This window comes from Papio anubis, chromosome 6 (assembly GCF_008728515.1).
Source record: "Papio anubis isolate 15944 chromosome 6, Panubis1.0, whole genome shotgun sequence".
Classification (NCBI taxonomy): domain Eukaryota; kingdom Metazoa; phylum Chordata; class Mammalia; order Primates; family Cercopithecidae; genus Papio; species Papio anubis.
In genome coordinates this window covers 105,080,264-105,107,620 of record NC_044981.1, presented here as the reverse complement: position 1 = coordinate 105,107,620, position 27,357 = coordinate 105,080,264, and the positions used below count along the sequence as shown (strand labels likewise).

The 27,357-nt window shown below is 43.9% G+C and overlaps 1 protein-coding gene across 7 annotated transcripts in view; it reads left to right on the top strand.

Moving 5' to 3' along the window:
• ARID1B (AT-rich interaction domain 1B) overlaps nucleotides 1-27,137 on the top strand; it is a 442,915-nt gene extending 415,778 nt beyond the window's left edge. For 6 of the 7 annotated variants that reach the window (XM_031667341.1, XM_031667340.1, XM_031667337.1 and 3 more), the window contains 9 exons: nucleotides 119-328; nucleotides 2,254-2,458; nucleotides 7,625-7,763; nucleotides 8,021-8,193; nucleotides 14,097-14,247; nucleotides 16,724-16,820; nucleotides 18,593-19,376; nucleotides 21,729-21,859; nucleotides 24,025-27,137. In XM_031667341.1, the coding sequence (XP_031523201.1) occupies nucleotides 119-328; nucleotides 2,254-2,458; nucleotides 7,625-7,763; nucleotides 8,021-8,193; nucleotides 14,097-14,247; nucleotides 16,724-16,820; nucleotides 18,593-19,376; nucleotides 21,729-21,859; nucleotides 24,025-25,749 (3,615 nt within the window). In that variant the 3' untranslated portion in view covers nucleotides 25,750-27,137. The remainder of the gene's footprint in view (nucleotides 1-118; nucleotides 329-2,253; nucleotides 2,459-7,624; nucleotides 7,764-8,020; nucleotides 8,194-14,096; nucleotides 14,248-16,723; nucleotides 16,821-18,592; nucleotides 19,377-21,728; nucleotides 21,860-24,024) is intronic. The other variant, XM_031667339.1, reaches the window with a different exon arrangement.
• The last annotated feature ends 220 nt before the right edge of the window (nucleotides 27,138-27,357 follow it).

The following is a 27,357-nucleotide window of genomic DNA, read 5'->3' as shown; positions in this document are numbered from 1 at the left end:
CAGTAGTTTTTAATCTCTTCTCTTCTTGTATTTGTTAGCTCATTACTTTTTTCTCACCTTCTTCCCTCTCCGTCTGCCCACCCATGCCCCACCTCCACATGCTGCTTCTGGGTACTAGAAGTCCAGCTCCTCCACCACCACTGGGGAGAAGATCACGAAGGTGTACGAACTGGGGAATGAGCCAGAGAGAAAGCTCTGGGTCGACCGATACCTCACCTTCATGGAAGAGAGAGGCTCCCCTGTCTCGAGTCTGCCTGCCGTGGGCAAGAAGCCTCTGGACCTGTTCCGGCTCTATGTCTGCGTCAAAGAGATTGGGGGTTTGGCCCAGGTAAGAATGAGTGAGGGAGGAAAAAAAGAAGCATTATGGATAAGTTCTTATACTGTCTTTCTTTGAATGTGTGGACTCATTTTTTTTCTCACAAAGGAAAAGCTAAGCCTGTGTGAAAGTCGCCTTCCTGCAACCCATGTTTGTGTGCTGTCAGGGAGCACTGGGGGACCCTGGCTCTGCCACCAACTCGCAGTGTGACCTCAGCAGGTCATGTACTTGGACCTCAATTTCCTCATGTATACAGTGGGTCAGACTAGATTTTCCTGTAGGTTTCCTTACAGCTCCAGAATTCTCTGGAATCTGCCAGTAGTTCATAGGAAATACTCAGAAATGTTTTACAAATGACTGAATTAATTATCTGTGTCAGATATAAGTCACATATACTGCTTCCCTCTCTCCAGAGCAGGTTATCAGAAAATTAAGTCATACTTGTCAAACCATGCCCACCATAACTGGACAGTTAGGAGGGCCAGTGCTGTGACCTCCAGCGGGCTAGGCCTCAGTGTGACAGGGGAGCTGCCTGGAGTGCAGACGTAAGGACCTTTCCTCTCTGCACCTGGGCTCCTTTGCCTTCTACCCCTCAACTCCCCTGACCTTTCTCCCCTGCACCTACCCTCTTCTGACATGGATTTTTTTAGAATCACTAAGACTGCTCAAACCATTAGATTTTATCAACCAGCTCAGAGTAGATACTGTGTGGTTACTTCCTTAATGTGACTGTGTCCACAGTGTATATAACCAGGCTGGGTCTATCACGAGACTCTCCGTGGGCTTGTAATGAGGGTTGCTGGAATGTACCTGGGTTGCATCTTTGTCCCCACCCCATCATGCTCTTTATCTCATGGGCATCAGATATGGTTGGGAACAGGTGCTGCCACCACACAAAGCCTAGCTCCCAGCCTTCCTTCTTAGGTCACACTGAGCAGCACCCGGCTTGCCATTTCTGCAGTAACCCAAAGACCCACGGTTTGCAGCCCTGCATTAAGTGCCAAAAGAGGGTGGTGGGCATCTCCGGGAGCATCCAAAACTTATGCACCACCAAGTACTAAGTAAATGGACATAAGGGCTGTGTGAGAAAGTTTGAATCCAGAAATTTAATATTTCATTGAAAACCACTGTCCCCTTACCCCCTCCCTTGCCACACAACACAGGAGACATCAAAAGGCAAAACCTTCTCCAAGTTATTTGCAAATCCTCATGTTTCATTCATATGTTTAACCTTTCATAACCTGTTCCCAAGTGGGAATCAAAAGGTTAAAATTAATGCCTCAGATCTTGATGTCGCATTTCAGGAGTTCTCTTTCTTTCTTCTCCTTTTGTGACTGTGTTGTCTCCAGCCTAAGCCTCCTTGAGTAAGAGCACCGCACAGGAAGGCGTGCACCTGTCCCGTCGGCGGGGCTGGTGGCCAGTGGCATCGCATCAGGCTTTTTAAGTTGGGGGCCGTCGGTCCAGGGGCTCATTCGCCTTCGCACGAGGTGCTGCTTTTGCTTTTGCCTGACACCCCAAGCAGTCTTGGGGTGAGGGGACGGGTACTGCCCAGAATCCCAGGCCCACTTCTGAGAGCTTGCAGCTGCTGAAATGAGCACTCTCACATCACTGCCCAAAAACCTAAATTGCAAAATAGTGCCGTTGTTGCTTTTTAAACGTTTTGAGGTGCCCTTTTTCCTTAATTGGAGGTGGAGTGGGATAAGTGTGAGGCGTTGGGAGACACAGCGGGCAGAAGGACCTCGGAGCAGTGCTTTTTCTGTTGCCATCAGCAGGTTCCCTAATGGTTTTATAACTGTAAATGCTGCCTATGCACTCCTGAGTGGGAGTAATGAGCATTAGTTAAAAGAGGCAAATGAAAAAAAGTAAACCAAGATGTCTCCTGGCTTTAAACAAGCCACTTTGCTGCAAACCAATGATCCTGCTGTGTTTTTTGCTAGGTGAATAAAAACAAGAAGTGGCGTGAGCTGGCCACCAACCTAAACGTTGGCACCTCAAGCAGTGCAGCGAGCTCCCTGAAAAAGCAGTATATTCAGTACCTGTTTGCCTTCGAGTGCAAGATCGAACGCGGGGAGGAGCCCCCGCCGGAAGTCTTCAGCACCGGGGACACCAAAAAGCAGCCCAAGCTCCAGCCGCCATCTCCTGGTAAGTGGCGGCGCTGCAGTCACTGGCCCAGGAAAGCCGAGGCGTCTGGCCTGGGAGGTTCCGGGAAGGTCGTTTCACAGTCAGGCCAACAGAGAACTCGGGACCTTTGAGAGGCGGGGGTTCCTGCGTCGTTTTGTTTATTTAATTGGACGCCCATTGGCAGTGTTAAGGGATGAGAGAATTAAATCTGGCATGTGGCCATTTCTGATTGGCCCTTGGAAGGCACCCCTTCTTTTGCTGTACCTTAATCAAAACAGGCTTTTGAATTCTGAGCCATATATGTTTATTCCTTATACAAGTGTTCAAAAAGATTCCATCTACCACTACACAAAATAAAGATCCCCAGTGGCCTGTTTGAACACTTGTGCACTTCTAGGAAATGCCGCCCTGCAGGTTTGACAGGTCGAGCGCGCCCACCCTCTGTCAGAAACCCTCAGATTTGAACTTTAGCAAAATGAAGCCTGGGCTTAGTTTCTAACGTCCCTTGCCCAGCGAGTTCTCACTTCTAGGGTGTTTAGCAAGCTGTCGTGGTAAGGATTCACACAGTCTTGTTTTGGAAACAGGTGGTCGTTTGCAGCCTTGTCCTGGAAGTCAGGGGTCTTAGGAATGGGTGCAGTGCTCGTCACCAACACGCTCACAGGCCAAGCCGCGTCAGTGACACCTGCCAGCTCCCTTCCCTCCCCTCCCCACTGACAGAGACCCTCCCATTCCTTCCAGCTCCCCTGCTAGCCTTTGTTCTACCGTTCGGGTTTCAAATTTGAAATTACAAAATCATATATTCTGATAAATGCAGTAGTAGGGGGGGAAGACCTTGGCACCTTAGTGCTGGGTGGTGACCTCACTCCAGTAGATCCGACCATTCTCTTATCTGTGTCTGGCTCCCAGTCAGCGACCTTCAGCACGTAGCCTCACTGTTCCTGGTCCCTGTCTACGAGAGGTGGCTGCACCCACCGCTCCTGTACACAGCTTGCTCTGAGTGTGGCTGGCAGCCCATGTTTCCTGGGCACTTCCAGTGTGCCGGGCCCTTTTCTAAGTGCTATCATTTCATCTTCACATCAGTCCTGTGACTTTGATACTATTTTAAAATCCATGAGAAAATGAAGGTCTCGTGGAATCTAAGTACCTTGCCCAAAGCCAACTAGCTGGGGAGTAGAAGGTCTTTTCTGGGGCATCTGGTGCTAGAGTATACATGATACCCACCAGACACCTCTGCCTGTGTTGAAAATACCTTTGTAACACATGAGATGTTTACATATAGAAGCCAGAGCAAGAAGTTATTTTGCTTTTAATGATTTCCTCTAGCTACTGTCTGGATGGTAAAGCTGATAGCCAAGGTTCCTAATCAAGGGATCTCATATAAATACTTTGTAGGCCCAAAGTGCACTTGTAGTGAATATACCTAGAATTACATCCGTAGGCTCTAAAAACAAGGAGAAATCCTCGCTAACCTCATCCATAAAGATTCAAAGGCTTTGCCAACTCTGGTGTCCCTTAAAAACTGGGAAATCTAATTTTAAAAATCTCACAACATTACATCCAGTTCACAGAGTAAAACAAGCTGCCCATGAACAGCTCTGAAACTATTTTTCCAAAATAAAAACCCAGTGGGGCGTAGGGAGCAAAGTGGTGATGTCTGCAAAGATCTAAGGGTACATTTTATTTGCCAGGAAAGAACTCGTGTCACTGAATGGGCTGCCCTTGTGTATGGAGAATAGCTCTCCCAGTGTGCATCAGCTTCAGGACGGGGGCCCTGCTGAGGCATATAGATCCTTCAGAAAGTGGAGGGCCTGTTCTCTTAACAGCCAGCCCTTCCCTTTTCCCCTTGTTTAAACTGCCATTTTTATGGCAACATTATCATTTTAACTACACAAAAGAGCTTGGATTGCAGATGGACTCCTGGTATACATTCTTCTCAGTAGTCCAGAGGGAGCCGAGGTCCTGTGACACAGGAGGCAGTGGAAGGAAAGCCTCCTGGTCTCGCCCAGCCCCAAGAGCACGTGCAGGGAGCTCCAGTCACACACAGATGTCCGGGGATCTCAGGCGGAGGCACCCCGGTCTTTAGAAGCCTCTCGATTCAGTGCCACCCACACGGCAGGTGGCCTCTCCAATTCCAGTCCCATCATTAGGGAAATGGTCTTGGAAACATTTTTGTTGTTAAAGGAAAATAAAATTATTCCCAAGTATTGGCCATGTTAGAGTCTCATTTATTACAAAATTTTTAAACACAAATTTACAGTAAAAATTGATGTTCTTTGAATCACTTTTTCCCGGAAGAATATCATCGTAGTTTATTTTTTACCAGCACATTCAGGCAGACTAAACTAAAAGATTCTGAAGAAACATTTTAGATTTTTTTCCCCCAGCCTTTGCTCTGAACCAACTAAAATCCTAAGTCTTTTTACTGTATTCTAAGAGCACTCCAAGTCATCTGTCTCTAGTCAGATTTTGATTTGGGGTACTAATACAGCTCTAGGCTTCAATTCTGTTAGCCTCTGGGAGGTATAAGCCCCTTGGCTCCTGGGGCTGCACCCCACACATCACTGCCAAGTTGCCATGTGGCTTCTCACACTGGGTTTCTGGGTTCCTGTCTTCCAGCCACCAGAGCAAGTCAGTGATTGAGACTCCCAGGTGAACTGAGGCAAGGCCTTGGGGTGTGGTTTGTCTTTAAGGTGCCAGTGGGGATCTCGTTATAAAGCATCTAGAAAAGGGTGTGGGGGATTTCCAATGAGTGCTGTAGGAAGCGCCTCCCCAGATGGCCTCTGCAGCCTGTAAGCTGGAGATGGGGAGGGGAATGGAAGGGACCAGGCTGGGAGAAGTGGGGCAGGGGTGGGGCATGGAGCTCCACATTCAATTAGTAAGTCTGTAACCAAAAACCCATCCATCTTGGCTGGCAGGTGGCTGACTGAATTTCTATTATTAGCTGACAGGTGATGTCACAAAACCTGTCATGGATCCAACTAGGGAATCCTCAGTGGAAGATAAATGAGAAAGGGGCTCGGGTTATAAACAGAGGTGCCCTCTGGTTGACCTCTAGTCACTGTAGACCTGGGACATATCAGCTCTTCCTTCTCCCCACCCTACTTCCCGCAACCCAGCCAGAACTAGGGCACCAGGTTCGTGCCGGGTAAATTATCTTCCCAGCTAGGAGCCTGGCCATGCTGTCTGAAGTGTGTGAATGTACTTAACCTTCAGTAACCTTTCCATTGTTTACTTTAGAGTATACATTTGTAGCTTCTGGCAAAAGGTAGGGATGTCCTAGAGAGCCTGCCAGCCTCCTCTATTAATGGAGTTACAAGAGGTTGCATTCATTTTTTTTTTTTTTTCATGAAAGGAAAAAAAAGCACTGGCAAGAGAGATTTTTCCTTTTTTTTTTATTAGCTATAAATGTGAATACTTGTAAATAAGGGTCTTTCTGAAATCAAGCCTTGCAAGTGATGTTTCCAAGGAAGCTGTCGAGGCTGTAGCAGAGCCTGCCTGGATTTCGGAAGCAAGTCGCTGCTCTTCCACGGCATTGGGCAGGCAGCCATGTCTGCAGGATGATTACCCTTTTATATCTGCAAAAGAGGACTTTCTTCCGTTATTCCGATATACCTTTTTAACATGCGTTTCCAGGGTTTTACGCAAATTCGGTTTGTAAGTATGAGTGAATACATTTTTCTTTTATACCTACATTAGGCATCTACATTAGCCATCAATCTTCTCCGTATAACAAACACCCATGACACACGTTTACCTGTGTAACAAACCTGCACATCCTGCACATGTACCCCTCAACTTAAAATCAAAGTAAAAAAAAAAAAGGAAATAAAAGCTTTTTTTAAAAAGTCAGTCTTTCTGGCATCTCTGAGAACTTCTCTAAGTCATTCAGTGCAGGGTTCACAGGGACGGATGTTACGCGGTGTTCAGCTCTGTCGGCCAGCGTTCATTCCAGCCCAGGCCAGGGGCTGAGCAGACCTCATCGGACTACAAATGTCTCTGTCCAGCTGAGGCTTTCCGTGTAGAAACAATGTACTCCTTTCGATTTCTGACTCCTTCGCAGTGTCCTCTGTAACTTCTCATGGTTTGTTTCACCTCTGTTGCCACTGAAGTAAAATGTGAATAATAGTAATTGTAGTGAGCCTTGGGAACATCATAGGGAAAGGTATTCTAGACAATAACATGGAAAATGTGATTCACAAGCAGCAGTAATCCTGTCGTTTGTTCAGGGGGTTCTGCACTTTTTTACCATGAGGGCAGGGGTTGTTGTCTTTCTTGTCAGTTTGGTCCACTGGTGTATGTGGGCGTAGAAGAGAGCCTAGGCTATAGTAGGCGTATTACTCATTTATTAAGCATTTAATTCACACATGAAACCAGTATCTATTGATGATCTAGCATGCTAAGGACTACAAGAGATGACAGAGCAGGAGCCCTGCAAATGTTATGTTTTTCCCTCAAGGTGAGGTTAATTAATTTTTCCCAGAGTCCCACATAAGATTTGGAAAAAACCGGTTCAATTCTGTTATTATAATGTAATTATACTTAAAGCCACATCTCAGCACCCTGATAACATTTAAAAACTCCAAACCAGTATGACTTGTGCTTTTTGATAACAACTCTGATTTCATAGGTCAACAAGTGACACTATTAATGACAGAGCACAGACGCATTCAGATGTTGAGAAGCTATTGAAATGATATAAGGCTCATTGTCAATTTGTGTCCTTGCTTTTCATCTTAAACATTTCACATTGTCTAAGACCCAGAACTAAGTTTCCTAATTTTGTTTCTACAACAGCACAATAATTCACCGAGTTGATGCACCAAAATTTTCATCCCATTTATAAAAATGTACATTTAGATTATTTCCAGTCTAGACAACAGCAAATAAACACTCTTCTGCCAAAAGCCTCCTTTTTATTAGATTATTTTCTTGGGATAAATACCCCAGAAAATAAGTATCCAGTCAAAAGATATAAATGTGTTTTATGGCTCACAAATGAAATATGTTTACTCAAAATCTTCTTTACTAATTTTTACTGTAAACAATATAAAAGCAATGAATTTTACAACATCATTATGGTGTCTTATTTACATTTATTTCTTTCACCTATACAACTAGCAAGGCGGCTGGGCTTACTTGGTAATCTCTGGATTTCTTCCTGTTTTCTCTTGATGCTGCTGCTATCAGCTAACTCGGGATCCTTGCAAGGCCCACAGACCCCTCAGTCAACTGGCAGCAATTCCATGGCAGAGGTTCCAGGTGATCTGAAGCCACCTACCCCAGCCTCCACCCCTCACGGACAGATGACCCCAATGCAAGGTGGAAGGTATGTTCCAATAACTCTATGAGCCATACAAAGTCACGTTTGTTCATATTTTAGTTTTCTGGAGCAAACTTCACAGAGAGAAGAAATGGTATTTCCTAGAGAGTTTTTAAATGTTGATGACTACCAGTTTTCTTCATGTCATTTATTTTGGATGGTTTTTGCATTTGCACATTTCAAGATTGGTTCATCTTCTGAATGTACTGTTTGGAGGTAACTCCCGCTGTATCATTAAGCTTTCATTCCTTGCATCTCTTCAGAAGCAGTACAATCAGTGTGCACGACCCGTTCTCAGACGTGAGTGATTCATCCTTCCCGAAACGGAACTCCATGACTCCAAACGCCCCCTACCAGCAGGGTATGAGCATGCCCGATGTGATGGGCAGGATGCCCTATGAGCCCAACAAGGACCCCTTTGGGGGAATGAGAAAAGGTACGTGCAGAGGGGCCTCCGCCCGGGCGTGGACCAGTGGGCATTCTACTGTCTACCGTTCCACAACAGTTTACCTTTCACTCAGAACACCTCTGAGCCCAGGCTGCCTCAGTGTGGGTCCCAGGTCCCCATCCCACTCCACTTGTGGCCTTGGGAAAAGCAGTTAGCCTCTTTGTGCCCTCATCCTGTCCCCAGCTGGCCTCAGCGCCCTCGGCCTTTTCCCCGGCACATGCTCCCTGTTTCTGGATACCTGCCACCTCCTCACACACACCAAGTTACATTCCTTATCTAGAAATTGGGAAAATAATAGGACCCACTTCCAAAGGCATGGTGAGGATTAAGTTCCTGCACACAGAGCTCAGACAAGAGTGGCTGGCGGCAGTGGTAAGTAAGCACGTGCTTCACGGCACCTGGCATGGTGTTGTGCTAGTGTGTGCTGGGCGCTAGCTCGTGGATTGGTAAATCAGAGTCGCTGCCCACCTTCAGGGAATCACAGACTCCCTGCCTTCTTAATTCCTGGGAGGAAGCAAAAAGTAAGCACAAATAGGCAGTTAAAGATTGTGGTTGGTGGAAGACAGGAAAGTGAAAGGAAGAAAGAATACAGATAGCAGTGGCATTGGGTGGCGCGATGGGAGAGAGGGAGAGCGATTTAGACTGGGTGGTCAGGAGGGAAGGGCCCTGAGAACCTGTCATGGGGGTGGTGGCAGGAATGAGCTTGGTGTATGAACAGGTGGTGGGTGTCCAGAGCACAGTGAGCACGGGCCCGGGGACAGGCTGAGGTCGTTGAGGCCAGCGGGGCCAGAGCCTTTCAGTGTCTGTGGGCGTATTGATGAATCTGGATTTTTCACCAAGGTGAAAGATGTTATGCAGGGAAGTGATGTGAGTAGGTTTTTTTGTAATAAATACATAAATAAGTAAATAACTGGCCGTCTCTGGAGAATGCACTGGAAAGAGGTAAGAGTAGCTTTGGGGAGATCACTGAGAGTCTAGGGGGAGCTGGCCAACTGGAGCTGGACATCAGCAGCGCAGAGGGAACCCCCCGGCAGAGCGTACATCAGAGGTGCTCACGGAGTGAATGCGGGCCCTGAGGGAGAAGCTAACCACAACTGAGCAGGTGAAGACATCATTCCCTGCAGTGCGGAGGATTGGGAACGGACTGGGCTAGAGAGGGGAACCTGGAGACCGTCTGGGGTGTGTCCCTGTGGTAAAGCATGGAATGCATGGCTGGAGCTGAGCAGATGTTGGAGTCGGTATGATCTTGGAGTAGTAAATGTAGAAATGGCATCTGCAGTGATGGGATTGATGAGATCCTTGCGAGAGAGTGCAGGAGTTTGTGACTGCCATCAGGAGACACCAGGCTGGCCCTTCCCTTGATGCCCGCCGACTCCCAAGGTTGAGGCAGCACTGAAGCTGTGACTGTCTGAGTCACTGTCCTTCAGTTCTGCCCGTGGTCTACAAGCCACAAGTGGAGACTTGATATTTCGCTCTTGGGCATTCTTCCAAATGCATTCAAGGCCTGTGAAATTGAAGAATGATATGAATATTATTGGAAAAAAAATACAGAAGAAATAGTGAATAATATTTTTATGGAAGTACTTACTCTGGAATCCCTTAAATAATAGTACCTGTGTTGTGCTTAGATGTTGGGGTACATGAATTTCTTGATAATATTGTCTGAATGGAGAGAAGCATAAAGTACAAAGCCTTGGTTTTCATATGTATTATAGACCAATGAAAAAGAACAATGGAAAATCTTTAAAATTTAAATATAGGGCATATACCATTTATAAATGAAATTCATAGTATTTTGTGTATAATATGTCAGATAACACTCATAAAGCAAGATCATCTATGATTGTTTTTCTTTCAGAAGTTTCAGGGCTGCTGATTCCAAGTGAGGATTTTGCAGAACATGCAGTAAATCCAGAAGCTTAGAATTTCAAAAGCTTTGTGAATGTTGGGGGAGCTATTTTTCTTAGTGGTATGAGATGCTACACAGAACATTTCGTTAGTGCTTTTGGTGGCTTTAGACTCTGAAAATATGACAACATGGAAAAAAATAATTAGTAGTATTTGGAATTTGGCCTCAAAATGTTTTACAAACCATTCCCATATCCCACCGATACACTACATTAGACAACTGTAGATGTATTTCCCTTGTGTCCTTATGCCTAGAAGTTTTCTTGTTATAAAAATAAAGTGTGTTGGGGTAGAATGATTCTGGGATCACCTTGCTAGGCCCTAGGTAGATATATACGGATACTTCTTACCTTACAGTGGGGTTACATCAGAAGAAACCCATCCTAAATTGAAAATATTGGTAAGTTGAAAACACACTTTCACTTACAATATTTTTGATTTACAATGACTTGATCCAGATATAACCCCATCTTAAATTGAGGAGCATACTGAATGCCTGTCGCTTTCACGCCATCATAAGGTTCAGCCATCCTACTTTGGTGACTGTCTGTGATGTTTTCATCAACCATGTAAATGATCCCCAGTGGCAAGTACAATCTCTAGTATATTTCAGTTCACTTGCTGCCTTATGGTACTGGTGTATTCAGTACCAAATAAAAGCAGATAAGCAGAAAATCCACAGGAAACAGATTTTCTAAGAGTCTTACTCCTGTTCTGTATAGTTTTCCATTCTTCAGTTTGCCTTACTCTGTCAGTAAACTTAATGGTGCTATGATTTTCTATTTAATGACTAACTTCCGTGGAAAACATACTCTTTGTCTCTGTTGCTGCTGCTGTTGGTGTTAACCTGTAGTATGGTAGCATGGTCAAAGAGTCTGATCTAATATTAGCCCTCAGTAGCCCTGAGGGGCCTGGCCCTGCCTGTTCACCGACCTATTCCCTGCCTTCTTACTTCCTTACTTCACTGATTGAGGAATTGATGGATTACATATAAATGAACATCATTTTATATGTTTGACAGAATAGTATATATCAAATGTCTATTAATATCTGTACACATAGCTCTACTTGTTTTAATTGAATAGATCCACCCTAATGCTCTAGTAATGGGTGAGTTGTTCCATAATCTTTTGCTATTATAAACAATGAAGCAGTGATTATTGAAGTACAGTTTTTTCACATTTGTAAGAATGTTTCTGCAAAATAGATTCCTAGAAGTAGAACTGTTGAATCAAAGGATATTAACTTTTTTTACTGAATATCTGAGCTTTTACAGTATAACAAACTACCCCCAAATCTTAGTGACTTTAAAAACTGTAACACTTAATTATATCTCTCAGTTCTGTGGTAGACTGGGTAGTTCTTCGCTCTGTGTGTCATGTTGTCAGCTAGGACGTTGAGGTAGCCGCCATCATCTGGGAACCAGGCTGAGAGCTCTGCTGGGCTCTGATGTGTCGCGAGTGGCTGACGTCATCCCCAGGCTCTACTGGGAACTCAGCTGGAGCTGTCGGCTGCAGCCTCCTCCATGGGGCCTTTCCATGTAGTTTCTTAGGTGCCCATAACATGGCAGATGGATTTCAAGAGGGAGCACTCCAAGAGGACAGGTCCTGGGAGCAAGCACTTAAAAACTTTTGCCTGCATCTCACTTGCTGGAACCCTCTTAGGCAATGCTAATCACATGACCAAGCCCAAAGGCATCATGGGAGGGGTTTCCCAGGCTGCGAATGCTGGGAGATGCGCTTCTTTAGGGGTTGCCAAAGCAGAGCCTCCCATAGCAGGTAAAGCAGGTATTGGCAAACCTTATACCAGTTTAATGTTCTCAACAAGAGCATGTGAGGGTGTGTGGGTTCTCACCCCCTTACTAAAAATGATCATTGTCCATCATTTTCACATTGGCCAATCAGATGGAAGGGAGAAAGCCTCGTTACTGTTTACCTTGGATTCATTCCATTATTAGTGAACTCACACATCTTTTCATATGTTGATTGACCATTTATTTTTCTTTTGTGAATGTTCATTTATGTGTTTGCCCATTTTTAATTTGGTGTTGCTTTTAAATTTCCTTGTGTATTAGAGAAAAGCTATTTAATTATGCCACGTGATTTCTGTCTATCTCTGTTTTCACATCTACAAAATAGAAAGTAACTTCAAAACTGGTTCTACCACAGGTTGATGTGAGATCAAATAGATAAAATAGGTGAAAGCACATTGCAAGGGAAAATACTTGATGCTGGCATTGGCCCCTCTCTACCAGCCTAACAAAATGTATCCGCTCACAAAATCTTAACCAGCTTTTGCTTCACATAATCATAGGATGGAGAAAGGTAGCAATACTGTATAGTGATGAAAATTTATATTAAAATGTTTAATTTGCCGTCAGGCTAGTTTCTGGACTGAACCCAATTTCCTTCAGGCTCTGAGCTGATGCTGATTTGCATATACTACCTAATTGGCACTCCATCCTGTGTTAGAAATAGTTGTATTTCATCCCATCTTGAGCTATTCTTAACTCCCTAATAATTTTTTTAATCCTTATTTTGGAGTGAATCAGTGGCTGAATGTTAAGGTTTTCACTTTTTTTCTTATGGGAGAAGGGAACTAACTTTGTATACATATTTTATGTCCTCCTTACAACCATTTCATGGGATAATATTACTGGCCTCATTTTATAGACAAGAAAATAGGGGCCAGGTGATGACTCATGCCTTTAATTCCAGCACCTCAGGAGGCTGAGGCAGGCAGATCGCTTGAGCCCAGGAGTTCGAGGCTACAGTAAGCTATGATTTTACCACTGCAGCTGCACCTTTGCACCTCTTATCACTAGGTGATGGAGCGAGACCCTGTCTCTAAAAAACATAATAAAAATGTTAAAAAGAAACGAAATTAAGCTCAGAGGTAACTTACCCAAGTAAGGAATGGATCTGGGCCTGTGTTAGTTTTCTATGTTGTGACATACCAAGTTACCACAAACTTAGCAGCTGAAAACAACATAAATGTATGATCCTACAGTGTCTGTGGGTCAGGAATCTGGCACAGTGTGACTGGGCCTCTGCTCAGGGTCCCACAGGCTGAAATCAAGCTGTCTGCCAGGACTGTGAGCTCCTTGAAGGCTCAGGGTCCTCCTCCGAGTTTATTTAAGTTGTTGACAGAATTCAGTTCCTTGTGGTTGTGAGGCTACAGTCCCGTTTTCTTGTTGACTGTCCTCTGCCCACCTTTCCTAACACGTGATCCCCCTCCACAGCATGTCAGTTGCTTCTTCAAGGCCAGCAGGAAAATATCTCTGACTTGCTTCCTCTCTAAGCTCTAGATCCAAAGTTAAAGGGCTACCTGGACAGTCTCCCTTCTGGTTAACTCGCAGTCAGCTGATTAGTAACTATAATCACATCTGTTAGGCCCCTTTTGCAATGTAACATAACATAATCATGGGAGTGATACCATGGTATTCACAGGTCCTGAAGGGGAGGTGCCCACCAGGCAGAGGGGGCTGGATCTTCGAGGCCGTCTTAGATTTCTGCCCCCACAGAGCACATCTTGGCTCCACACCTTAGGCTCTTTCAATAGTATTATGGTCTACCATATTTAAAAAAAGTACAGGCCAGGCGCAGTGGCTCACGCCTATAATCCCAGCACTTTGAGAGGCTGAGGTGGATGGATCACCTGAGGTCAGGAGTTCAAGACCAGCCTGACCTACATGGTGAAACCCCCTCTCTACTAAAAGTACAAAAATTAGCCAGGCGCGATGGTGGGTGCCTGTCATCTCAGCTTCTCGGGAGGCTGAGGCAGGAGAATCACCTGAACCCAGGAAGCAGAGGTTGCAGTGAGCCAAGATCACACCACTGCACTTAGCCTGGGTGACAGAGTGAGACTCCATCTCAAAAAAAAAAAGAAAAAGTACAAAGACAATAGAGATTACTAGAAGGGATGGATGGGCCTTTGACTTTCAGAAATGCCTAAATGTATGCATTTTATTTAAAATATTGCAGTGCCTGGAAGCAGCGAGCCCTTTATGACGCAAGGACAGATGCCCAACAGCAGCATGCAGGACATGTACAACCAAAGTCCCTCCGGAGCAATGTCCAACCTGGGCATGGGGCAGCGCCAGCAGTTTCCCTATGGAGCCAGTTACGACCGAAGGTGAGTATTTTTTAAGATGGCGGTAAGATGATTTACTAGAAACTGTGCTTTCCTCACACACACATTTCTGAGCCCTGGCAGCTGAGCCACTGATGACAATATACAGTGTCCCCTTTCCTGTGAAAGTAAAGAGGCAATGGCTGCTGGTCACCAGGTGCGTGTCAGGTGACTGCCCTCAGTTGATGGCTATTCAGGACCAGGGAGAAGGACCTTGGCCTTGGTAGGCATCTTCTTCCCCAAGTTAAGAGCCAGGGCCGCCACAAGTCAGGCTGGCACCCAGCGCCAGCTCCCCGCTTCCTTCTGAGGGACTGCTAGCTGCATACTCCAGGCCCAGCTGGTGCCTGGGCCTCCAGAGCACCAGCTCCCCTCCCTCCCTTCTTTCTGTCTGGGGGAAAGGCCTATGCAGTGGTAGCCACACTGGGCTTTCAGCATTCTGGAAAGGTCTTCCAGGCAGTGCTTTTTCCCTGTGACTATTTTAAACAGAGGGACAATACTTTGCTCCTTAATTAACATTTCTAGAAAACCCACAGCACAGGCCTCACTGCAGCCTCTCTTAATCTTGAAGTGACTTAAAATGGCAAGTGAAACTTGCAAGTTAAAATGGCAAGTTCAGCTGCAGGACTGATGATTCAGATTGATTTGCAATTAAGAGGAAAAGTGATTGAAATGGCTCTGAAAGGTAATCTGAAAACTGCTTCCTAAGATGATGGCATAGGGCAGGCTTCTTTTTGTGGAGAAAGTCCCTTGCCTGGGCCCTGACTTCAATACTCATTGTCACAGAAACCGCTTCCCCTCGTTGGTATGTTCTCTAACTCCTCGTAAGAGACATGATTATAAGCAAGGTTTTCATGTGATATTTCAGATTTTTAAAGAAAAAAAGATAGAGTCCTAATAGAAGGGCTTTTCCCTCCCCGGAGCCACAGTGGTGTGCCACAGGGTGGAGCTGGCTTTGGGATCGCTGCCTTCGGAAGCTGCATGTGCTGTTCTGCTGGGGACCGGCTGGGCCAGAGCCGCCCACGTTTCATCAGGCCACATGCTGGGGTCACAGGGACAGGTCCATCGGTGGGAAAGCGTCCTCAGTGTAATACAGAGGAGAAAAAGGTTGAAAAATCACGGCTGTACCAAATGAGGTTTCTTTGTGGTACTGTCTGTGAGCCTTGTTCTTGGGCGTCCATCCCATGTTTAAGGAGACACGGTGCTTTCTCCTAGGGACCTAGGAATTGACTCTTCTGATTCTTAACCTGGCCATAATGTGGCCAATATTTACTTGTGATACATTCGTTAATCAGTTAACTATAAGGTAATGTTTAGTGTGCTGAATCAAGGATTTCAGTTAGGTTTGTTTTGTTTTTGAGGGTCCAGGAAAAGCTACAGATGTTTTTTGAGGGGGTAGCTGGCAAGATTAGAAGAAGAACAATTATCTTGGCTCTACCACATTAAAGAGGGGTTTACCTCATTCTTAAGTTTTCTCTTCTGAAAAATGTTGCTTGTTATGCAACTTAAATTTTACCCATGTCAAATACATTTCTTTCCTCCGATCTCTGAGCTTCCTTCTTAGATATCAAAGTAGTTATCAAAAGTTCCCATGTCTGTTTCACATGTGATAATCTAAAAATTCTTTTATTTGTTTTTATTATTCTCATTCCTTGATCAGCTTAGGAATATGTTCAGTCCATTGTTCCCTTTCTTATAAGATTTAGTATATTAACTTAAACCAATGTATTTTTCAAAGTTCCAAATCTATTGCCTTTTAAAACATGCTATTTTTTATGATATTTATAATTTCTTAATATATTAGTAGTTGAAAAATGAATGTATTATTCATTTCCATTTTAAGATGTAATAGGTGTACGTTCAAATCATCCCTGTCATTCTTTTCTGTAGCCTTTTAGGGTATAGGACTGTGAAATTCTGAGAACTTGTATTTATACAATGATTAGCTAACATTGGAATTAAATTTGAAGTATAGCTTTTAAGAATTAAACATTTTCCATTCATAATGAGAATGTGCAAAGTACAAACATTTTGATGTTCCGGTACTTCTAGGAACATTGCCTTTGAGTCTTCAGTTCTTCTCGTCGTTTCTTGCTTCCATTAATGCTTCACATCATAGCATTGTACGACACTTCCTAAGGTACACGTCAGTGGAGAGGCGGGGCTGCGGCCTCCCAGGCAGAGGCCAGAGGCTCTGACAAGTGCTTACAGGGTGCCTGCCTGCTCAACCGGTATTCCTCTGACACCTATTAGCCAACAGCCTGAACTAGGAGTTTGGCACCGTTCCCAAAATGGGTGTTCCCATCCCTGGTGCTAACAGTTGGCGTGCAGCTGCCTCTCAGAGGGCCTTTGTCGGAGGGGTGTGCGGGGAAGGCCACACAGAGCTGCTTGGGGGAGTCAGGGTTCCAGAAATGGATTGTTTATTTCTCTGTTTGCCTGAAGCTTTTTCTCAGTTAAATTTTCTTTGAATGCCTCGTTCCAGGCATGAACCTTATGGGCAGCAGTATCCAGGCCAAGGCCCTCCCTCGGGACAGCCGCCGTATGGAGGGCACCAGCCCGGCCTGTACCCACAGCAGCCGGTGAGTTGGCGAGTGGGCGTGGGGTGCTGTGTTTTCTGGTTCTCTCCTGGAGGCTAAAACTCAAACTTGTCTTACTTCTGAAGATTTTCAGATGTCTCACAAAGATGATTAGTGTTTGTTGAGCATTCAGGATATAGTTAATGCTAGAAAGTACTCCTGGGATGTTGAAGTCAGCACATTAAAAATAACTCTTGATACATGGTTTCCTGAAACAAATATAACCTGTAACAAGAAGTTGAGTGTATTCGTCCTTGTAAATAATAACAAGCCCGAGCTAGAGTGAGTATATTTTAAACATGTATCTGTTGTGCATACTATTGTATCAGAAGCCATTTTAGAGCAGAAATTCATCAGTGCTTTAAGGAGAATGTGTAGAAAAGCAACTTCAAATATTATATACTAATAGTGAAAGTGAATCTGCTTTTTAAAAAATGAGATAAGATGCTAATGATACTTATTTTGAATAAGTGGGACAGGTTTTTGCTGGTTCACAGGTGACCATCGCAGCTCAGGGATGCTAAGTTATGCAAGATCTCCCCCTTACAGTGACCAGTGCTGTTGCAGAGAACTGCCCTTCATGGTGTGGCTTTCCAGACATACAGGACTTTGCTATCTTCAAACAACTTTTCAGATCTGAGACCTCATGTAAAAAATAAAAATTTTGAAAACTATATATATGTTATATAATTATAATAATTATATACAATAATATGTATATTATTTTTCAGTTATTTAATTTTGCTGGAGCATATAGGCACAGTGAATTGCCTTTTTTTTTTTTTTTTTTGAGATGGAGTCTCGCTCTGGCACAATCTTGGCTCTCTGCAACCTCTGCCTCCTGGGCTCAAGCGATTCTCATGCCTCCGCCTCCCAAGCAGCTGGGACTACAGGTGCCCACCACCGTGCCTGGCTAATTTTTGTATTTTTAGTAGACACAGGGTTTCACCATGTTGGCCAAGCTGGTCTCGAACCCCTGACCTCAGGTGATCCTCCTGCCTCGGCTTCCCAAAGTGCTGGGATTACAGGCATGAGTCACTGCGCCTGGCCAGTGAATTGCATTTTTAAACCAGCTGATCTTAAACAGTTTTCAAGTAAAGTGAAAAACATTAGCATCTCACTGCCTCCCATCAGAGTCCCACCTACCCACTGCACTGGTCCTGGAGCATCCTGGGAAGCAAGCTTAGTAGCAGGTGTGGTGCCAGCCCTGTCCTCAGTGCTGTGACCAGTGGGGCTTTGGGGGAGCCGCACCTGGCCAGGCCAGAAGTCAGGCAGGAGCTGTGGGATGGATGTCGGATGACCAGTCTGGAGAGCCGAGTCCTGTTTGGAAGCTTTTCCATAAAATGAGGCCCAAGAAACCCTTTTACCCCGAGACCCTTTCAGGCCAGCCCCTGGATGCTGGCTCTCCTGCGAGAGGGTCCTTCTGCCTCCTGCTGTGGTCCTAGTGCCGCTCCCAGCCCGGGCGCCATCTGCCTGTGTGGGAGTTCAACGCTGGCTGTCCCGGTGGCACAGCCTAAGGAGAGGAGGCTTTTTTTTTTTCCCACAGAAAGTTTCAAACACGTGAAAACAAATTTTGGATGCCCTCTCCTGAGTGTGTGACATGGTGTATATAATACTGAAATATTGAACATAGATTGGTCTCAGTTGTTATAGAAGCTTCCCATATTCATTGTGAAATGAACATTCTAGCAGGTAATAACTATTTTGCATAATTTCAGTGTGTGATTATACCTGTAAGAGCACATCAGGATGATTTGTCTTTCTGCAAATTCCAGAATTACAAACGCCATATGGACGGCATGTACGGGCCCCCAGCCAAGCGCCACGAGGGCGACATGTACAACATGCAGTACAGCAGCCAGCAGCAGGAGATGTACAATCAGTACGGAGGCTCCTACTCGGGCCCGGACCGCAGGCCCATCCAGGGCCAGTACCCATATCCCTACAGCAGGGAGAGGATGCAGGGCCCGGGGCAGATCCAGACGCACGGAATCCCGCCTCAGATGATGGGCGGCCCGCTGCAGTCGTCCTCCAGCGAGGGGCCTCAGCAGAATATGTGGGCAGCACGCAATGATATGCCTTATCCCTACCAGAACAGGCAGGGCCCTGGCGGCCCTGCACAGGCGCCCCCTTACCCAGGCATGAACCGCACGGACGATATGATGGTACCCGATCAGAGGATAAATCATGAGAGCCAGTGGCCTTCTCACGTCAGCCAGCGTCAGCCTTATATGTCGTCCTCAGCCTCCATGCAGCCCATCACGCGCCCGCCACAGCCGTCCTACCAGACGCCACCGTCACTGCCAAATCACATCTCCAGGGCGCCCAGCCCAGCATCCTTCCAGCGCTCCCTGGAGAACCGCATGTCTCCAAGCAAGTCTCCCTTTCTGCCCTCCATGAAGATGCAGAAGGTCATGCCCACGGTCCCCGCATCCCAGGTCACCGGGCCACCACCCCAACCACCCCCAATCAGGAGGGAGATCACCTTTCCTCCTGGCTCAGTGGAAGCATCACAACCAGTCTTGAAACAAAGGCGAAAGATTACCTCCAAAGATATCGGTAAGAATTCCGAAGCTTTCATTCCGAAATGAATTCCAGTTGCAGTGTAGACTTTTAATTTTAGTATAGATACTGTTCCTGTTCATCTTAAAGGGATGAAAAAATTATGACTAGAAATTATCAAGATGCATTTTTATATAGGAGTAATAGTTGGAGGCTGCTAATCTGAATTAAGAAATAGTGCCAGAAAAGAGTTTTGAAATAAAATGGTAGTTTTACACGTGAGTGTTATTTGTGTTCAAGATCAGAGCTTCAAGTAAGAGATCAGGGAATCCTCAGTGATTATATACTATATTTTGGGCTTAAAGATTTGAACTTAACCAAGCCACTTAATCGCTACAATACGTGATAACAGACTCCCCCGTGAGGCTAATGAAATGCTAAAGGTGACCTGAGAAAATCTGAAGGCAAGCCCCTCTGTAATTTAGTGACAACATACAGTGAATTTCCATGGGAAAAAGTTAAAGCCTGCCTGTAATATGTAGATTGATAGATGGTATGACATATAAAACATGCTATGCTGTGATACATAGAACTGATATCATCCAACGCACTGGTAGACTTGGGGCAAGAACCATGTCAATTGAATGCTGATGTTGCTTGTTTATCCTCTGTGGGATGTTCTGAATACTAATCAGAGGTCTGCACTATCTGGGAGTACACACAGGGTTTCTGCACTATTTTTGAAGTACTTTTAACACAGGAAGAAAGATAATAGGTCTGAGTTATATTGGGAAAAATTACTCAAAAAAACTCAAGAACAAATTGACTTAAAATCTTTTGCAGTGATTAGAAAATTAAAGATATTAATAATTTGAAAGAGGTCAGTCACTGGACATTAAGGAGATGTAGATTGAGAGACCAGGACAGGATAATCACTTGAGCTCAGGAATTCGAGACCACCCTTGGGCAACCTAGTAAAACCTTGTCTCTATTAAAAAGAAAAAAATTAGCCAAAAGTGGGATCCATTTCTGTAGTTCCGGCTATTCAGGAGGCAGAGGTAGGAGGATCACTTGAGCCCAGGAGATCGAGGCTTTGGTGAGCAGTGATTGTGCCACTGTATGCACACACATACACACACATATATATATTCCTTTATATATATCCCTTCATATGTACATATATCTATCCCTTTATATATAATGTATATCTGTATCTATATATATGTGTGTGTGTGTATATATATATATGGGGTTGCAGAGGGAGAGAAGGAGACATAGGTACTGAGCACCATTTTATATATAGAAATATATATACACACACACATATATTGTGTGTGTGTGTGTGTGTGTGTATGTTTAAATAAATATATCTAAATTTTTTAAAAATCTCCCAGTGCAGGTTATATAGCATTTGTCTTCAACCTAGGGAAATGTATATTTTTATTTTTTAAAGTAATTTTGATTTTTTTTATTGTAAAAATAATATGTAGCTGTCTTAGACAATTTTAAAGCAGATGCAATTAAAATAAAAGCGGAAAAGCCACAGTGTCCTCCTGCACGTCCGATGATTCTTGGCACCTGGAGAATGCCCCCAGCCTCCAGACGGCTCCACGGGTCTGGCCGAGCTGGGTCTCTGCCCTCTCGGGCTGGTGCCCTGCACTGCTGCCACAACTCCTGGGAAATTCCGATGCCTGTTGAGTCTGTTCGCACAGCCCCATCTCATGGCAAATCTTACAAACTTTCTACCTGATCATTTTCTTTTCTTCAGTAGCAGGAATAGAGAAAACAACAAATCACTTCCCATTCTTTGGCTCCGACCACACTCCTGAGAAATCTGAGCCATCAAAGTGCTGATATTTGTCACAGCATGTTCGAGGCAGGAGCATAGGACTAGAGGAGAGCAGCCTGAGAAGCCAAGGCCGTGTGTCTGAGGAGGCTGTTTTGGAGTTAAATTTTGCTTCCATGTTCTGCATACTTGGCGGCCTTCCAGGACGCCACCTCGAGACACTTGCGAGTGGCAAAGGCAAAAGAAGACAAGTACCACTTTTGGGTTTGACTCATTTATTAAAAGCTCTGATACCACATTGCAGACTCTGTAGGGTGGCTGAAAGAAATAACCCGGCCATGAGAAAGGACCATCTGTGCTCAGCCACTCCACCTCTAGAAGCACTTTCAGCTCCTACGTGACCAACAGAGCGAGAAGACCTTAAACCACGAAAGTTTCTCACTACAGCTTATGGCCTCCATTTAAAATCCGAAATGATCACGCTTAACTGTCCCTGAGAGCATTTGTTTAAAGTCAATATTTAACTTAACACTCCACTTATTTTTTCTTATTCTTTTGTTAACTTTTGTTCTTTTATGCATAGAGTCAACATTCATGATACCCTTGTTCTTTCCCATCTTCAGTTACTCCAGAGGCGTGGCGTGTGATGATGTCCCTTAAATCAGGTCTTTTGGCTGAAAGTACGTGGGCTCTGGACACTATTAATATTCTTCTGTATGATGACAGCACTGTTGCTACTTTCAATCTCTCCCAGGTAAGCCAGCATAGTCCAACTAACAACCAAATTAGGATAGGAGAGCATCAGGCCGTGCACACTTGTGCTTGAACTAATGCCTAAATTGATTAGCACTAGGCGTCCAACACTGTTAATCACTGCAGTTATTATCAGCCAGCCTTAATCAATGTAGAGTCATCTGGGATAATATTCATTGTAGTCTTTAGTGTGTGTACATACACACCTCTATTTCTTACAAGAGAACAGTGACTGTGTTTATGTGTATATGGGATAGATGACAGTAGTAACATTAAATTGTTTAGAATGAATATTAGCAGGCCAATGGGAAGTAATCAAAATGTAATATTAAGTTGTGACTGGAGTCAGCATTGGAAACACAATTGGTTGCAATGGGACATTACCCTGCTTTCCAGGAGGACTTGACATCTTTATTTTCATTAAAAAGATACTCAAGATTAGAAATTTTATATTCTATACATTTATAGAATGTATAAATATATATAGAAGGAGAGAGAACAATTTAATGAACCCCCATGTACACCTCTCAGTCAGCTAAAATAGTTATGAACTCATGGCTAAACTTATTTCTTAGTCTGTGCTCTCCCATTTCTGCCTCTGTGCAGGTTATTTTGAAGCAGTCATGTAAAAGCCTACTACTATTAATGAGCTTAAACCCCTCCTTTGTTCGGAGTTAGGCTTCAGGTAGCTTCCAGCATAATAGCTAGAAGAGAGGAGCACTGAAGGTTGGGAGAAATGCCCAAGAGTCCACTGGACTATAGACTTTTAAAGAAATATTTAGAAATAAGAAATGGAAAGAGGTCATTTTCCCTACAGTATACAAACAACTCTCTACTTTCAGTGCAAAAACGAAAACACTTAATTTCCTTGCTTCTGTGGAAATAAGGCCAGAATCTTCTACTTCTTTCTTCTCTCATTTAAGCCCTCATTATCAGCCTAGAAAGGCAATTTTTCAATGGCTAGAAAGTTTATTAATAAGGTCATAAACATTGTATGAGTTCTGTGTTAACAGAAAATAAGTATTTAAAAACTGTGTACTGCATTTGCTAGAGTAAAATGCACTTTCATCCTTACGTTAGGTGAACTGTTGTTGATCACATATTTTCATAACCAGAATTGCTTTATTAACTTTCCCTTCTCCCCTGGGAAAAAAAGGGAAAATGCCCTTGGAACATTGTGCCTTCAGCACATTAAAAGCAATTCTTTCTAGTTGGTGCTGGGGGCTTCCCCTGACTTCTTAAAAATGTTTCCAACTCTACTTTCAAGACACTGACAGTAGGATATGAAGGTATAGCTGATTTCCAGAACATCTACCGGGAAAGAATCCTTTTTGTTACTTACTCTTTAGAGTTCCTAAACGTGGTGGGGGTGTTGGGAGAGAGGGCGGTTGCTAATCATGAAGTGTATTGGTTTTTTCTTGATATAAACATTTGCTTAAAGGAAACCGAACTTGTTCTCGTAGTCAGTGGTTCTCTCATAGTTTTTTTTGTCTTTCAGCTAGAGTCATAAATAACTGAAATGTAAAATTGCATTTTATGAAACATTCTAATTTATTTATCAGAGGCTAAATTGATTTGTTTTTAATTTTCAGTGTTCATGAGCTACCACATTGCTGAAATTACCTCCTCCAAAAGATATATAGAGAACATAAATTAGGGTAACCTATGGTACCTGAGACAAAAATAACCATAAAATCCTAAGAAAAACAACCATAAAAATCCCGGCAAGCAAGTCTCAGATAAATAATAGAAGAGAACAGAGTCACTTTGGGCAAAAGAGTCTATAAAATCCGTGTTCTAACTCTTCTAATAATGAGCACATTGTCTCTAAATCAGGAACAGAAAGGTAAAGAACAGCAAGGCACTCCCTCAGTGCTAATATTAGAAATATGAGAATAAAAAGTAAGTTTTTGTGTAGATAGTCTAAGCAAGGAAGCAGCAAATAAGAAACATGCTAAATGTCGGTGTAGTTGATACTGTGAAATTCAGGAAATCGCTGTACCTGAAAGGTAGTTTATCTTTCATGGTCCAGCCAAAAAGGAAGACAAACGTGTGACAATTATGAAAAGGTACTGACGGGTCTCAGGAGCTTTACCCTCCTCGATCATATCTGATGTCATGACATTGTACCTGTTCTTTCTTTCTTCTCCTCCTCCTCCTCTCCAGTTGTCTGGATTTCTGGAACTTTTAGTCGAGTACTTTAGAAAATGCCTGATTGACATTTTTGGAATTCTTATGGAATATGAAGTGGGAGACCCCAGCCAAAAAGCACTTGATCACAACGCAGCAAGGAAGGACGACAGCCAGTCCTTGGCGGACGATTCTGGGAAAGAGGAGGAAGATGCTGAATGTATCGATGACGACGAGGAAGACGAGGAGGACGAGGAGGAAGACAGCGAGAAGACAGAAAGCGATGAAAAGAGCAGCATCGCTCTGACTGCCCCGGATGCCGCTGCAGACCCAAAGGAGAAGCCCAAGCAAGCCAGTAAGTTCGACAAGCTGCCAATAAAGATAGTCAAAAAGAACAACCTGTTTGTTGTTGACCGATCTGACAAGTTGGGGCGTGTGCAGGAGTTCAATAGTGGCCTTCTGCACTGGCAGCTCGGCGGGGGCGACACCACCGAGCACATTCAGACTCACTTTGAGAGCAAGATGGAAATTCCTCCTCGCAGGCGCCCACCTCCCCCCTTAAGCTCCACAGGTAGAAAGAAAGAGCAAGAAGGCAAAGGAGACTCTGAAGAGCAGCAAGAGAAAAGCATCATAGCAACCATCGATGACGTCCTCTCTGCTCGGCCAGGGGCACTGCCCGAAGACGCAAACCCTGGGCCCCAGACGGAAAGCAGTAAGTTTCCCTTTGGTATCCAGCAAGCCAAAAGTCACCGGAACATCAAGCTGCTGGAGGACGAGCCCAGGAGCCGAGACGAGACTCCTCTGTGCACCATTGCACACTGGCAGGACTCGCTGGCTAAGCGATGCATCTGTGTGTCCAATATTGTCCGTAGCTTGTCGTTCGTGCCTGGCAATGATGCCGAAATGTCCAAACATCCAGGCTTGGTGCTGATCCTGGGGAAGCTGATTCTTCTTCACCACGAGCATCCAGAGAGAAAGCGAGCACCACAGACCTACGAGAAAGAGGAGGATGAGGACAAGGGGGTGGCCTGCAGCAAAGATGAGTGGTGGTGGGACTGCCTCGAGGTCTTGAGGGATAACACGTTGGTCACGTTGGCCAACATTTCCGGGCAGCTAGACTTGTCTGCTTACACGGAAAGCATCTGCTTGCCAATTTTGGATGGCTTGCTGCACTGGATGGTGTGCCCGTCTGCAGAGGCACAAGATCCCTTTCCAACTGTGGGACCCAACTCGGTCCTGTCGCCTCAGAGACTTGTGCTGGAGACCCTCTGTAAACTCAGTATCCAGGACAATAATGTGGACCTGATCTTGGCCACTCCTCCATTTAGTCGTCAGGAGAAATTCTATGCTACATTAGTTAGGTACGTTGGGGATCGCAAAAACCCAGTCTGTCGAGAAATGTCCATGGCGCTTTTATCGAACCTTGCCCAAGGGGACGCGCTAGCAGCAAGGGCCATAGCTGTGCAGAAAGGAAGCATTGGAAACTTGATAAGCTTCCTAGAGGATGGGGTCACGATGGCCCAGTACCAGCAGAGCCAGCACAACCTCATGCACATGCAGCCCCCGCCCCTGGAACCACCTAGCGTGGACATGATGTGCAGGGCGGCCAAGGCTTTGCTAGCCATGGCCAGAGTGGACGAAAACCGCTCGGAATTCCTTTTGCACGAGGGCCGGTTGCTGGATATCTCGATATCAGCTGTCCTGAACTCTCTGGTTGCATCTGTCATCTGTGATGTACTGTTTCAGATTGGGCAGTTATGACATAAGTGAGAAGGCAAGCATGTGTGAGTGAAGATTAGAGGGTCACATATAACTGGCTGTTTTCTGTTCTTGTTTATCCAGCGTAGGAAGAAGGAAAAGAAAATCTTTGCTCCTCTGCCCCATTCACTATTTACCAATTGGGAATTAAATAATTAATTTGAACAGTTACGAAATTAATATTTGCTGTCTGTGTGTATAAGTACATCCTTTGGGGTTTTTTTTTTTTTCTTTTTTTTTTAACCAAAGTTGCTGTCTAGTGCATTCAAAGGTCACTTTTGGTTTTTCACAGATCTTTTTAATGTTCTTTTCCATGTTGTATTGCATTTTTGGGGGAAGCAAATTGACTTTAAAGAAAAAAGTTGTGGCAAAAGATGCTAAGATGCGAAAATTTCACCACACTGAGTCAAAAAGGTGAAAAATTATCCATTTCCTATGCGTTTTACTCCTCAGAGAATGAAAAAAAAACTGCATCCCATCACCCAAAGTTCTGTGCAATAGAAATTTCTACAGATACAGGTATAGGGGCTCAAGGAGGTATGTCAGTCAGTAGTCAAAACTATGAAATGATACTGGTTTCTCCACAGGAAAATGGTTCCACTAGGCTGGGAGCAAAAACAATGTTTTTTAAGATTGAAAATACATACCTGACAACGATCCGGAAACTGCTCCTCACCACTCCCGTCATGCCTGCTGTCGGCGTTTGACCTTCCACATGACAGTTCTTCACAATTCCTTTAATCATTTTTTAAATATTTTTTTTACTGCCTATGGGCTGTGATGTATATAGAAGTTGTACATTAAACATACCCTCATTTTTTTCTTTTCTTTTTTTTTTTTTTTTTTTTTAGTACAAAGTTTTAGTTTCTTTTTCATGATGTGGTAACTACGAAGTGATGGTAGATTTAAATAATTTTTTATTTTTATTTTATATATTTTTTCATTAGGGCCATATCTCCAAAAAAAGAAAGAAAAAATACAAAAAACAAAAACAAAAACAAAAAAAAAAAACAAAAAAAAAGAGGGTAATGTACAAGTTTCTGTATGTATAAAGTCATGCTCGATTTCAGGAGAGCAACTGATCACTGCTTCATGAATCAAGGTGTGGAAATGGTTGTATATGGATTGATTTAGAAAATGGTTACCAGTACAGACAAAAAAGAGAAAATGAAAAAAATACAACTAAAAGGAAGAAACACAACTTCAAAGATTTTTCAGTGACGAGAATCCACATTTGTATTTCAAGATAATGTAGTTTAAAAAAAAAAAAGAAAAAAACTTGATGTAAATTCCTCCTTTTCCTCTGGCTTAATGAATATCATTTATTCAGTATAAAATCTTTATATGTTCCACATGTTAAGAATAAATGTACATTAAATCTTGTTAAGCACTGTGATGGGTGTTCTTGAATACTGTTCTAGTTTCCTTAAAGTGGTTTCCTAGTAATCAAGTTATTTACAAGAAATAGGGGAATGCAGCAGTGTATTCACATTATAAAACCCTACATTTGGAAGAGACCTTTAGGGGTTACCTACTTTAGAGTGGGGAGCAACAGTTTGATTTTCTCAAATTACTTAGCTAATTAGTCTTTCTTTGAAGCAATTAACTTAG